The following is a 14559-nucleotide window of genomic DNA, read 5'->3' on the forward strand; positions in this document are numbered from 1 at the left end:
TACCACTTGAGTATATTGGTTAGGGTTTGAGATTGGGTAGGTTATGCCAGAAATATTACTCTGAATCTAGAACTAAGGGGATTTCTGAGCTACCCAAAAGATGTTAATGTTGATAAATTCCCAATATAAAGAAACACTGTAAGTAGGCTAGTAAAGACAAAGTTTTAGAGTGACAGTACCTGTACTGTCATCATTACTTCTGTAAATGAGCTTTCCCTTTTCTTCTCAGAGTAAGCCTTTGGAAAGACTAGAATTAACTGCAAAGGACAGTGTTTCAAGAACATTTCCTATATCTGACCCATAAAATTCCATGAGTTAATTAGATTTTTAACCATACATTATTGATTTTGTTTATTAGATGTGTTGATGGGCTCAAAAGACGGCATATCAAGGCTACGTAAGTATTAGTCATATACAAGTCAAAGCGTGTTGAGACTATGAAATTAAACAAAACTAGAATTTTCAATTAAACTGATTTAGGGAAATTTCAAACTAAGTAACCATTCATAGTAAACGTGATGGCAACTTAACGACTCTTATTTGCAACAAAAGGAAGGAAGTGATATGAGATATTTAGACACATCTGTCACTGTATACTTACAGTAGCTGTAAAAGCCACAGCAGAACCTACCTTGAAAATTTAATAAGTTAGTTTGATTGTAAGTTTTCCAACTCGCTCAATCCTAATGCTGATCTTGTTTACAACTAGCATGTTAGTTATGTGCATATTTTTAGGTTCATGATCGAAGAGCATAGCATTTGTAACGGCACCTTCCAAGGATAGATATACCTATGTTATGGGACTTCTCAAAGGATAGTGATGTATGTAATTTGAGAATTAACCTTTATATTATTATTAACTACAGATTTTAGAGGTGCCGGGGGGCTTTAAAAAAGGTAGGGGATGTATAGATCAGGAGAAATATTTAGGAAAATGTAAGGAGGTATGTATTGCTCTTATGGATCTGGAGAAAGCTTATGATAGAGTTGATAGGGATGCGATGTGTTACGTGATGAGGTTGTATGGCATTGGTGGAAGGTTGTTACAAGCAGGGAAGAATTTCTACATAAGCCATAAAGTGTGTGAAGTCGTTTCCAGTTGGAGTGGAGCTGAGACAGGGATATGTGATGTCACCATGGCTATTCAATCTGTTTGTCGATTGGAGCTGTAAGAGGGCTGAATACTCGAATGCTTGATCAAGGACTGAAACCTATAGATGAAAGTGATATGAATGGGAGGTGAATTAGTTGCTGTATACGGATGATACTGTATTGGTTGTAGACTCGGAGAAGAAGCTGTATCAGTTGTGACTGAGTTTGGAACGGTTTGTAAGGGAAGACAGTTAAAAGTAAATGTGGGTAAGAGTAAGGTTGTGAGGTGCACAAGATGTGCGGGCAGTGCTAGATTAAATGTCATGTTGAATGGAGAGTAACTTGAGGAAGTAGATCAGTTTAGGTACTTGGGTGCTGTTGTTGCTGCAAATGGTGGAGTGGAAGCAGATGTATGTCAGAGAATGAATGAAGGATGTTAAATGTTAGGGCCAATCCACTTCTCAACGAGTGAATTTGATGGAGAAAACTGAAGAATGGGCAACTAGTGCTACTTACCATTAACTGCTAGATGTCTCATTATATTACTGGAGGCATGTATCTTAAAAGGAAGAAAATTGGGATAAATTTTGATAAATTTTGGCGTTTACTATCAATAAAATGAGCTTCAGGAGAAAAAGCAATATGAACATCAAGGAGGCTCTTGGAAATAAATTTTTTCTTTAATTAAGCAGGAGCCATTAATACATTTTTTGAAATTAATCTTATTTCCTTTAGTTAAGGGGACTCCTTAATGCATTATTTGAAATTAATATTACATTTTACTTCTTTTTAACTTAAATGTGACTTTATTTTGGTGTTGAATGTTATCACTTTAATTAAAATTTAATTGAATTTTATATGATTATAGGCATACTGTACTAGTTTAACTAATTCATTGAATTAAACACTAATGGCATTACATGGATTGGAATGATAGAAAAATTGGGGATGAAATAGATATTGAATACAGTATATGTGTTTACTGTGCATGCTGTAATTGATATTCAATTTGTGATCACATTGTATCTTGGTTTATTGATTAGATATGATATTGTTGTAACAAGAAACTTAATTAGTACCACTGAAATTGTAAACATTTACGGAGAACTTGTAATTAGTATTACTCAAATGCTAAACATGTATGGGGAACTCTTGGACGTTTTGAGCACAAACAATTGCCAAGACTATTTTGTTTGCAAAACCACATAACACTCGATGATTTTTTTTTTTTTTTTAATTTTCTAGAAACTTCATTTTTGCTAACAGCATTCTTATTTTTTAACAGGTATGGGAACAGAAGTTACTCCAAGTCCAGAGTCATTAGTTATGTGGTTGATTGAACATGCCGACCAAGCTCTGTCAGATTCAGACACTGCTCCAGAAGTGTTGGATTCAGATGCAGACTCCCTGACTGATGAGTTTAACGATGACCCGCCAGTTTTAGAAGTAAGTTAGTGAACAAGCTAGAAGCTTGTCAAATGAAGGGCTACATAACTCTTGAATATATTGTAGAAAGTCCTAATGCAAAAAACGCTAGTTGTTCCGTAACCGAAATACAAACCACGCTATTTACAGAGGGTTACCTTTTAGCGCAGCTGAAATGGCGAGCCATTAGAATTTAACGAGGGTGTATTACCCCCGCGCTAGTTAGCGGGGGTGTAGGGGAGTGGTAGCTAGCTACCCCTCCCCCCCTCACACACAGATGAATGCTCACTTTCACTTTTGGCTCGGACTGTGACAGACGTCTCTGTCTTGGTCCTCTCTGGCAGCCATTGTTTGTTTTGTCTTTACTTAATCACTTACTTTTCTTTTACTCAATATATATGTAAACATGTTTTCATGTTTGTATATATATTTGAGTATAGAAATCAGTAAGTTTCCTTTTCAGATTTGTGTGTGTAGTGTACGTTTTCTATGTGGTGTCCTCGGCAGTTAGGCCTCCACGGCGTAATTTTATGGGTGGCGATCGAGTTTGACTTATGTCTTTCTCTCTCTCTCTTGAGGTCGTTCACCCTTTTACTACGTGTTACTACTCCCTTGTAGCTTCCTTTCCGTGTGGGGGGGTTGCTACGCCGTACGTTTGTCTCAATTAGTTTATGAATCTAATTGTAGTTGTTTTTTTCAGCTTGTAGAACGATTCCTTTCGGGGTTTTCGTTCTTTCTTTAGTGTTCATTCATTTTTAAATTACATAATTACATAGTTACATAATTATAATTGTTATTTTTCAATATTAAACTTAGCCGGTGATTATATAAGCTGCAGCTCTGCTGCCCGACAGAAAAACTCTACGTTCAAAATACGCCAGCGATCGCTATGCAGGTAGGGGGTGTACATCAACAGCGCCATCTGTCGAGCAGGTACTCAGTACTCAATGTGAACACAGAACCAATTTTCTCTCTGTCGTGCCACCGGCAAGACCTACTAAATTCGCTATTGCTTACTGGATTGGTTTTCACATATTTTGGTGAAGTACACATTTCTAGTTTTGAGCTTTCGCTATGCAGGTGTTTTATCTTCATCTCAAAACTTGAACTCGTTTTGGATAGATTTAATTATGGTGACAAGGAGAGTATGGACTCTCTTTCACTTTTAAATGGCCGACCCTTCCCTTAGACGGAAGTGTGTTTAGGTTTTTAGTAATTTTGCTTAACACGTTATAGATCTATATATTTTATATCTCTCCGCCTTTATTAGGCCTCTTCGATTAACTTTCCATTTATTATAAACATATAAAAATAAATTTTTATGTTTTGTTTATATGCGACCTTTCCTGATAGTAGGCGGTCCTTACTTGGAACCGAAGTTAATCAACGTTGAGCCCGTTATATCGTATTTAGCCTTTAAAGAATTTAAAACTTTTTAAAATTTAATGTTTTATGAAAGAATTTCTTTGATAGTCTTCGTACTGTTTTCAAAGATGAACTAACGTTTAGACTACGCAGTTGTTGACGTTCAGGACGTTCAACATGCGCTCTATCGTTACGATAGAGAGAGAGTGTATCACGGTTTCACTTTGCAGTAAGAGTAAATCGATTCTGACGTTTTGTTCATTCTTTCTTAGCTTAAATGTTTTAAATTCTAAATTAAAGGAACTTTTTATTTGGAAAACCTTTCAGTTTTTTCCTTTAGTCAAATAACGTGTTTTTTTGACGATATATAATTGGGCTCTTCTCTTAGGTGCGAAATCAAGAGAGAAAGAGAGAGAGAGATAGAGACGGAGGGAGAGAGAGGAGAGAAAACGTTCCGTTCAAGCGGGTAACATTTTTCTCGAGTTGCTCTCGTCCCTAGTCGCTGTACGGGGAGGAAGGATAAAACGTTTTTAGTTTTTTATTCTCGTCCCCAGGCTATGTGCGGTGAGAGATTGAAAACGTAGTTATATGAACTAGTGTTTAGTCTTTCCCAGCCACTGATTTTTTTATCTTAAAATATGTTTTCTGTTTTTTGCTGGTATTAATGAGCTTGCATTATACGACTGATTTCGCAATTACTACCTTTTAATGTAGGGTAGAATTGCGTGTTTCAGGTAGAAATCAGTAAAAGTTTCGATTTCAGTGAAATAAGTGCAATACAGAAAATCGATAAAGTGATATGCGCAAAGTGTTACAGTGTTGCGTCCGAGGGTTCGTCTGTTTGTGCCTGTCGTTCACCTAGTCCGGGACCTCTTGCAAGCTCCCAAGCCCAGGGGAGAAGTAATGTCGAACGACTTATGGGTTCGAGAGGCCTTGATCAACGAACAGACGTTTTCCCTCTGTGGTTTCGGGCGTATCTACCCAAGATCGCCCCACCCACTCTAAGACGAGAGAGCCCATTTATTCCTCGTCTGCGGAAGAGGTTTCTCGTAAGAAACCATGGACCAAGGTCTCGCGGCTTATTAAGCGCAAGTCGGTCCTTTCCGCGCAAGTCCAACGGCCCAGTTGTAGCCACTGGGTCAGTTCGGACTCGCTGCAGTCTTCCGACGACTGCTCACCTCCTAAGAGAGGCAAAGCGGTACCGCATCAGGCAGTCACACCGTCTGTTGCCGCACCTGCTCCTGTAGACCCTAGTGGTCTTTGCTGCAGACCATGCAGTCTCAGTTAACGTCATTGATGCAGGACTTTCGTGTGGAGAAGGTTGACACTGCACCAACCTCTAGCCTACAACCAACCACGGTTGTGCGTCCTGTGGACGCTGAGGCGACCTTCTCCCGCACTCCAAGAGAGTCCCGCCACCCATGCGTTCCAGTGTACCCTGCCAGCCGCATGTTGACGTTCAGCGACGCACGGAATCTTCCGTTGACGTTCGCGAGGTACAACAACAGTCTAAGTTGTTTTGTTTTGACGCGGTGCGTCAACTTCCGCATTCTAGAGTTGTTTTGACTGCTCAGTCTAGACAGTCAAAGCAGTCTCGAGTGGACACTGTACGTCCTCACACACCTGGTGTGGTTGACAGTTCAGTTGTTGACAGTTCACAGACTGTCAAGCAGTTACATGACGTTGCCTTCTGGTCTGCTACTTATGCACCAGTGAGAGACTCATTGAGGTAACCTAGCTTTTATCGGACAAGGTTCCTGTGGATGAGGAAGTTGCTGTTCTCCCTCATACTGATATTCCCTTGAGGACTCTGTCAGATGGAGAGGAGCCTTAAGCTGCTTAGCCTCCTATGGACTTTAATTAAATCATGATGATTTTTTTAAGGATCTTCGTCCGGATCTTGTAACTGCTGCTCCTCGTTCGCCTAAACGTCAGAACTTACACTAGGCCTAGCTACTTCGAAGCCGTTGTTTTTAAGCTAGTGCTCTCTCGCTCTCCTAGAGAGCGTTACGTTGGCTAGGCGACTGGTTTTTGCACCAGGAGGAGTTTTTAGGGATACAGCCTTTGATTTCCCTTCTTTTAAACTGGCTTATAGAGCGAGAGTCTGATATGACACGAGAGAAGTTCTCGGCTTGGGAGTTCATGCCTCTGCCCAGATAGACTTCTCAATTCTGGTAGACTCGCCCTGGCGCCTAGCCAGGAGACGCTCCAAGTTGTTTACAGGTCAACTTCTCAGCTTTTGTCAAGCCTTTGAAGTTTTGCTGTACTATTATGTCAACCATAACAAGGCTTTCAGGGATGGTAAACGGTTCCGCCTCAGTCGCTAACCCCGTCTGTTGCCACACCTGCTCCCGTAGACCCTAAATGGGCTTTGCTGCAAGCCATGCAGTCCAAGCTTGCGTCCTTGATAGAGGACTCAAATGCGGAGAAGAACCTTCTGGCCAACAACCTTCCAACCGGTCGGTTGTGCGCCCTGTTGACGCTGAGGTAACCTACTCGCGTCTGCCAGTTGAGGTGGTTCCTCCTTCTGGCCAACAACCTTCCAACCGGTCGGTTGTGCGCCCTGTTGACGCTGAGGTAACCTACTCGCGTCTGCCAGTTGAGGTGGTTCCTCCTTCTGGCCAACAACCTTCCAACCGGTCGGTTGTGCGCCCTGTTGACGCTGAGGTAACCTACTCGCGTCTGCCAGTTGAGGTGGTTCCTCCACCGATGCGACCCAGTGTGGGTTGCCAGTCGCACGTTGACATTAAGCGACGCTCGGAGGTGGTTGTTGACGTTCAGGACGTTCAACAACCAGCTGAGGTGACTTGTTGTGACGCAGTGCGTCAACCTCAGCAACCCGGTAGGGTGTTGACTGCACAACCCAGACGGTCTAGACAGTTTCGGGTTGACGCTGTACTTCCTCGTGCACCCATGGTTGTTGACAGTTCACAGACTGTGCAGCAGTTCCATGATATTGCCTCCGGCTCCGTCATGCATCCACCAGTGCGACCGGATTCAGCGAGTCAGACGTTGCCCACTCCGTTGCCGTTTCCTCATCAGTTTCGGATGAGGAACCCTCTGATGAGGACGTTGCTGAACAAGACGATCAGCCCCCAGCCCTGCTATCCATCCAGAAGATGCTGAAGAAGGAACGCTGCTCAGTCAGGCTGTGGATGAGTCTGGTAGGGACACTGTCATCCGTGGATCAATTTGTGTCACTAGGAAGACTATACCTCCGTCCTCTTCTATACCATCTAGCTTTTCACTGGAAAAAGGACAAGACGCTAGAAGCGGTCTCGATCCCGGTTTCCGGAAAGATAAAGTCTTGTCTGACTTGGTGAAAGGACTATATCAACCTTAGAGAGGGTCTTCCCCTAACTGTTCAGACTCCCAACCACGTTCTCTTCTCGGACGCATCGGACGTAGGCTGGGGTGCGACATTAGACGGTCGGGAATGCTCGGGATTATGGAACTCGAGTCAAAGGACAATGTATTTCAACTGCAAGGAGCTTCTGGCAGTTCGTCTGACCTGGAAAAGCTTCAGGTCTCTCCTTCAAGGCAAAGTGGTGGAGGTGAACTCGGACAACACCACGGCTTTGGCGTACATCTCCAAGCAAGGAGGGACCTACTCTCTGACGTTGTACGAGATCGCAAGGGACCTCCTCACCTGGTCAAAAGGTCTAGACATATCACTAGTAACGAGGTTCATCCAAGGCAACTTGAATGTCATGGCAGATTGTCTCAGTCGGAAGGGACAAATAATTCCAACAGAATGGACCCTCCACAAGGATGTATGCAAGAGACTTTGGGCCACCTGGGGCCAGCCAACCATAGATCTCTTCGCAACCTCGATGACCAAGAGGCTCCCAATATTTTGCTCACCAATCCCGGACCCAGCAGCAGTTCATATAGATGCCTTTCTCCTAGATTGGTCACATCTAGATCTATATGCATTCCCTCCGTTCAAGATTGTCAACAAGGTACTGCAGAAGTTCGCCTCTCACGAAGGGACAAGGTTGACGCTAGTTGCTTCCCTCTGGCCCGCGAGAGAATGGTTCACCGAGGTACTTCGATGGCTAGTAGACGTTCCCAGAACACTTCCCCTAAGGGTGGACCTTCTACGTCAGCCACGCGTAAAGAAGGTACACCAAGGCCTCCACGCTCTTCGTCTGACTGCCTTCAGACTATCGAAAGACTCTCGAGAGCTAGAGACTTTTCGAAGGAGGCAGCCAGAGCGATTGCTAGAGCAAGGAGAACATCCACCCTTAGAGTCTACCAATCGAAGTGGGAAATCTTCCGAAACTGGTGCAAGTCAGTATCCGTATCCTCGACCAGTACCCCTGTAACTCAAATAGCTGACTTCCTCTTATATCTGAGGAAAGAACGATCTCTTTCAGCTCCCACTATCAAGGGTTACAGAAGCATGTTGGCATCAGTCTTCCGTCACAGAGGCTTAGATCTTTCCAACATAAAGATCTACAGGACCTCCTTAAGTCTTTTGAGACCACGAAGGAGCGTCGTTTGGTTACACCTGGTTGGAATTTAGACGTGGTACTAAGATTCCTTATGTCAGACAGGTTCGAAACGCTACAATCAGCCTCCCTGAAAGATCTCACCTTAAAGACTCTTTTCCTGGTATGCTTAGCCACAGCTAAAAGAGTCAGTGAGATTCATGCCTTCAGCAAGAACATCGGATTCTCATCCGAAACGGCTACATGTTCTACAACTTGGTTTTCTAGCCAAAAACGAGCTGCCTTCTCGGCCTTGGCCAATATCGTTCGATATTCCAAACTTATCGTATGGTTGGAAATGAACTAGAAAGAGTCTTATGTCCTGTAAGAGCTCTTAAGTTCTATTTAAAACGAACTAAACCTTTACGAGGCCCGTCTGAAGCTTTATGGTGTTCAGTTAAGAAACCATCTTTGCCTATGTCAAAGAATGCTTTATCCTATTTTATCAGACTGTTAATACGAGAAGCTCATTCCCATCTGAATGAGGAAGACCAAGCTTTGCTGAAGGTAAGGACGCACGAAGTAGAGCTGTCGCAACTTCCGTGGCCTTTAAACAAAATAGATCTCTGCAAAGTATAATCGACGCAACCTATTGGAAAAGCAAGTCAGTGTTCGCGTCTTTTTATCTTAAGAATGTCCAGTCTCTTTACGAGAACTGCTACACTCTGGGACCATTCGTAGCAACGAGTGCAGTAGTGGGTGAGGGCTCAACCACTACAATTCCCTAATTCCATAACCTTTTTAATCTTTCTCTTGAAATGTTTTATTATTGTTTTTGGGTTGTCCGGAAGGCTAAGAAGCCTTTCGCATCCTACTTGATTTGGCGGGTGGTCAAAGTCATTTCTTGAGAAGCGCCTAGATTAGAGGTTTTGATGAGGTCCTGTTGTATGGGTTGCAACCCTTGATACTTCAGATCCTAGGGGTCGCTCAGCATCCTAAGAGGATCGCGAGGCTCCGTAAGGAAGACGTACTTAAAAAGGCAGAGTAATTGTTCAAGTCGACTTCCTTACCAGGTACTTATTTATTTTATGTTTGTTATTTTGAATAACTGCTAAAATGAAATACAAAATACTTAGCTCATAATAATGTAAACAAGTAATGCTGGTCTCTACCCACCCCCCTGGGTGTGAATCAGCTTATATAATCACCGGCTAATTTTAATATTGAAAAATGTTATTTTTATTAATAAAATAAATTTTTGAATATACTTACCCGGTGATTATATATTAAAGGACCCTCCCTTCCTCCCCAATAGAGACCCAGTGGACCGAGGAGAAAATTGGTTCTGTGTTTACATTGAGTACTGAGTACCTGCTCGACAGATGGCGCTGTTGATGTACACCCCCTACCTGCATAGCGATCGCTGGCGTATTTTGAACGTAGAGTTTTTCTGTCGGGCAGCAGAGCTGCAGCTTATATAATCACCGGGTAAGTATATTCAAAAATTTATTTTATTAATAAAAATAACATAATTCTGTTTTGGTTACAGCTCTCCATCCGTGAGTGTAAGTGGTTGTGAGGGCACGTGCCAGTTGTGTAATTCTTGTTTCCTTTCCCTCGGGATTCCTCTTCGGAGCCTTCCCGGGGGAATGAATGTGTACTAATGTTATTTGTTTTATTTTTTTACAGTTACCGATCTAGTTCGTTTCTGTAATATGGCAACGGTTTGAGCTGTTTTGTTGAGTCCTGGGGATTCGGCTGTTGCTGCCTCCCCCCTTGTATTTTCGTCAGGGGCGTGTCTCCTTCTACTGGAAGTACTCCCGTGACGACGGACAGCTCTCCTGTTCATTTTAGAACTCTCAGGAGGCTTGCCTCCTTGGGCGGGTAACTTTCCTTCCGAGGGAAGTTTTTTCCTGTCCAGGCTTGAGTTTTTCCCCTTTTGGGGGGTTCTTCTCTTGCCCTTTTTTCGTGCGACTATGCTCTTGGTGCTGAGCGATCACACCTGCAGTTTCGCTCAAGGGGCTGGGCAACTGCAGGAGCTCCTCTTCGGAGGATTGCTCCTTTTAGGTCACTGGCTGACCAGTCTCTTCTACGAAGTGTTTCTCTTTCGTTCGCGAGAGAGTACACTCATAGAGACTCCTCTTCGGAGTATTCTTCTGTTGCTGTTGCTGTTGGCCTCCCTCGCCGTAAGGCCCACCGTCCGCCTCGTCGTAAGGGCCTCTCATCTCCCTATAAGGGTGCTAGAGGCGGCTTTTTGAATCTCCGTTTGCAGCCTACAACTCCTTTTTCTTGATCTTCCGCCTTGGTGCAGATGGACAGCAGTCTGATCTCGTCTTCCGACGGGCAACGGTCTTCCCGACGGACAACGGTCTTCCGACGGACATCAGTCTCCCGGCGGACAGACAACGGTCTTCCGACGGACATCAGTCTCCCGGCGGACAACGATCCCTTCGGGGCAAAAGGTTGCCTCCCACGGGGGTTCTTCCCTTGCGTGTCAGGGTTCCCATGCGCGCCCTTCTGCTGTGTTCTCTCCTGCTCCTGCTCAGTGTTAGCGCACAGGCGCTCTCCTGCTCATCAGCGCTCTCCTGTTCGTCAGCGCTCTCATGATGATCATCCCTGCTGTTCCTATTGGTTCCTGTTACGCGCCCTGTGCGCCCACGTTCGCCCTCGCGATCTAGAACTTCGGTTCAGGTCTGCTCGTCAGCGATCATCAGCTCGCCAGCGATCATCAGCTCGCCAGCGATCACCTGTCTCTCGGCGATCTCTGGATCGCCCGCGTGTGTTACAGCCGGCACGCCAACGTTCTCCAACACTTCTGAAGGAACATGGTTCGCCAGCTACTAGCTCACCTGCGCATGCTGCTCACCATCGCGCGATCGCCTATCTGCGGATGCTGCTCGCCATCGCGCTACCCTCAACTGCGGATGCTGATCGCCATCGCGTGACCGCACACCTGCGGATGCTGATCGCCATCGCGCGACCGCACACCTGCGGATGCTGATCACCATTGCGTGACCGCCCACCTGCGGATGCTAATTGCCATCGCGCGACCCTGCGCATGCTGATCACCATCGCGTGACCCTGCGCATGCTGATCACCATCGCGCGACCCTGCGCATGCTGATCACCATCGCGCGATCGCCTACCTGCGGATGCTGCTCGCCATCGCGCGACCCTCATCTGCGGATGCTGCTCGCGATCGCCCACCTGCAGATGCTGATCGCTATCGCGCGACCCTGGCATGCTGATCACCAGCGCATGCTCATCACCATCGCGCGATCGCTCACCTGCGCATGCTGCTCGCCATCGCACGATCGCTCACCTGCGCATGCTGCTCGCCATCGCGTCGGCATGCCACAACGCGCCATCGCCAACCTGCGCGTTAGCGCTCACCACCGATCGCCTGTTGATCCATATCGCCAGCGGTCTTCCTCGCCCACGCGGCAGCGCGTTTCCTCGCCATCGCGCTAACGCTTGCGTTCGCCGCCTCGGACTCGCGCTCATTCACCTGCCCACCCTCGCGACCGCTCGCCCGCGCGACTGCTTGCCTGAGCGCCCGCGCGATCATTCGCCTGCGCGCCCACACGCCCACGTGCCTGCACGTCTACGCTCATGCGCGTCCACGCCCATGCTCTCCAATGTTCGCCCGCGCGCGAACCGACGGTTTTCCGTCGCGCGGACGGACGGTGTTCCGTCGCGCGAACCGACGGTGTTCCGTCGCGCGAACCGACGGTGTTCCGTCGCGCGAACCGACGGTGTTCCGTCGCGCGAACCGACGGTGTTCCGTCGCGCGAACCGACGGTGTTCCGTCGCGCGAACCGACGGTGTTCCGTCGCGCGAACCGACGGTGTTCCGTCGCTCGAACCTACAGTGTTTCTTCGCACAAACGTCGGCTTATTTCTTGCAGTATCCATTGCTCGTCTATGGGTTATCGCTCGCCGACCACCAGCTCTCGCCCTTCCTACCACGCTCGCACTCCTTCTGCGCTCCTTCGCTCACCTTCGTTTGCGTTCCTGCGTTACCGCGCATGGGCGCTTCCACGTTCGCCCACGTGCAAATCTTTGAATTACCGTCGCGCGAGCTCCAGGGCGATTGCGACCACGATTTCCAATGGGGTTTTCGCAGCATGGCCAGCCTGGCGAGTTCTTCTGGAGCGTATTTCCAGAACACGGCCTCACCCCGTAAACGCAGAGCATGGCACTTGCAAGAATAGGAGAAACTTCAGGGAGATCTGAGCAACACTCCTCTTTCCTGAACCTGGGTTAGCCCTTCCCCGTCATTCCCTGGAAGGATTTTTGGCGGAGGGGCTTTTCGTTCGAGATTTCTCCATCGGACAAGGGGTGACTGCTTACCCCTTCCTCTGGGAGCTTACCAGGTCCTTTCCCTCCTCGGTTACGGCCCGAGGTTTGGTTCAAGGAAGCTACAGGAAGATCATGGGTACTTTCCTCCTCTCGAGCTCAGGCACCTTGGCCTTTCGTCGGTAAGTATCTAACTAGCGGACAAGCTCGATGTTGTACCATCTGGACGCGCTGACTGAGGGCTTCCTTCGGGTGTCTCATCTGTGGAGGTCGACGACCTCAGACACCCTTCCATCCTTGAGAAGAGTTTGTTTGTGCCCAAGGACAGAGACTTAGACAGCGGCTGTGCGGAGGAAATTAACTTCCGTTTTCACTCCTCCAAGGCGCTTTCTTCCAGACTCTGCAGGGCTCCAGCGCCCTTTTCTTTCAACCACGTCGGCCTAAGTTATCGGCTACGACAACTGGGACAAGGTGTCCAATTGCAGTTTCCTCCTGTCAGGAACAGATGGCACGGGAGGCTCCCCCGGGGGGGGGGGGGCATAGTCCTAAAAGGAGCGGCAGAGTTCACGAACTCTTGGATTGCAGGTTTTTCGCTGGGAGGATGCTTAAGGTTACTCATCCGGATGACAGCTTCCCGATGCCCATTCCCGCACAATCTCTGTGATCAGCCAAGGATATCGCGCCTGCCGTCTCTGTCAGCGAATTCAGTGTCTCTGAACCTCTATGCCATAGCGTCAGCAAGAGTTGCCCGGTTGGGCAGAATGATCCATACCTTAGGCGAAGGTCTTCCTTAGGATCATCGACGGCTTCACGCCCGGCCTCTTCAGTCGATCCTTTCTTGTAAGGAAGGATCTGGGAGGGGATGTCCGTAGTCGACCTCTCAGCCCTGATCAAGTTTGTCGAACAAACTTCTGCCATCTTAGACCAGCAGAATCGATCAGACTGGTAACGAGGCGACAGGACTCCTTAAACCCTGGATCGGAAGGACGGGTACTTTCAGTTTCCATTCCATCCATCTTCCAGGGAGCTCGTCGAATTCAGCCTAGACTGCAAGTATTCCTGCTTATGATGCAGTGTGGCTATCCCGCCGTGGCATAGCAGGTTTGTTTCCCCAGAGAACTCTCCCTACCTTCCTCTTGGCCGCTCAGGTGCAGGCTTCCGCCTCCTCTACTGTTTGGAGGGCTGGTCAACTCCGGTAGGCTCGGGTTCGACCTTCTTCAGCGCCGGGACAAGCTTCCGGATGCTTACCATGAGTGTGGGCTCATGGTATTTTGCTTGGAGCCTTCTCTTCCTCTGCCTCAACATCTGGAGTATCTGGCCATGATATTGAGTCAACGGCCTTACCACGTTGGAAACCCCGCTTCTCGTCCGTCCAGCGAGGTTAAGCAACGTCGGTTCTGGTCGGTACTTAGATGGGTGACCACCTGGGAACGCCAGATTCTGTTACCACATCCTCCGAGCCTTCCTTTCAGTTGACTGTGGCAAGACTGAGGAGAGTCGCAGTACCTGTTCTCAGTCAAGCAGAGCTTTCAGCCCTACCTTGGAACGTTTCCTAGTTCTCCTTTCCTCATTGACCTGTCTATAGTCCGAACGGTCGCCTCAGGATAAGTTCCATGTGGGGCGGTCCAAGTTCCGGTGGCTTCAGGCAATGTTTAACCGGACTTCCTGGCCCCTATGGGACCAGCGGAACTTTTAGACCTGCAATGGGTATTGACCTATGGAGCCTCTTGATGGTAGTGGATATTCTCGTCCTTTCCCCATATTCTTGATGCTGTTTTCGGACTCGTCAAAGGAAGGGGGGGTGGGGGGGGCATGTTCCGGTCCAGGCCTATGGTCAAGACCTGAAGGATACCTCTCCATCATTCAGGCAGGCATAGGGGCCTTAGTCTGGCCCCTCTACAGATCCTACAGCTCCTGCCGAGTCGCCCCGTGCGCGTCGACTTCATG

General features: G+C 47.3%; 1 protein-coding gene and 1 pseudogene across 1 annotated transcript in view; both read left to right on the forward strand.

Annotated features, from left to right (window-relative positions):
• The window catches only part of HERC2 (E3 ubiquitin-protein ligase HERC2), a 496511-nt gene that overhangs the window by 320521 nt on the left and 161431 nt on the right, over nucleotides 1-14559 (forward strand). The window contains exons 46-47 of the mRNA XM_068391274.1: nucleotides 359-397; nucleotides 2378-2538. Of these exons, the coding sequence (XP_068247375.1) occupies nucleotides 359-397; nucleotides 2378-2538 (200 nt within the window). The remainder of the gene's footprint in view (nucleotides 1-358; nucleotides 398-2377; nucleotides 2539-14559) is intronic.
• Nucleotides 13943-14061, forward strand: LOC137656913 (5S ribosomal RNA; annotated as a pseudogene).

Source organism: Palaemon carinicauda, chromosome 17, assembly GCF_036898095.1.
Source record: "Palaemon carinicauda isolate YSFRI2023 chromosome 17, ASM3689809v2, whole genome shotgun sequence".
Classification (NCBI taxonomy): domain Eukaryota; kingdom Metazoa; phylum Arthropoda; class Malacostraca; order Decapoda; family Palaemonidae; genus Palaemon; species Palaemon carinicauda.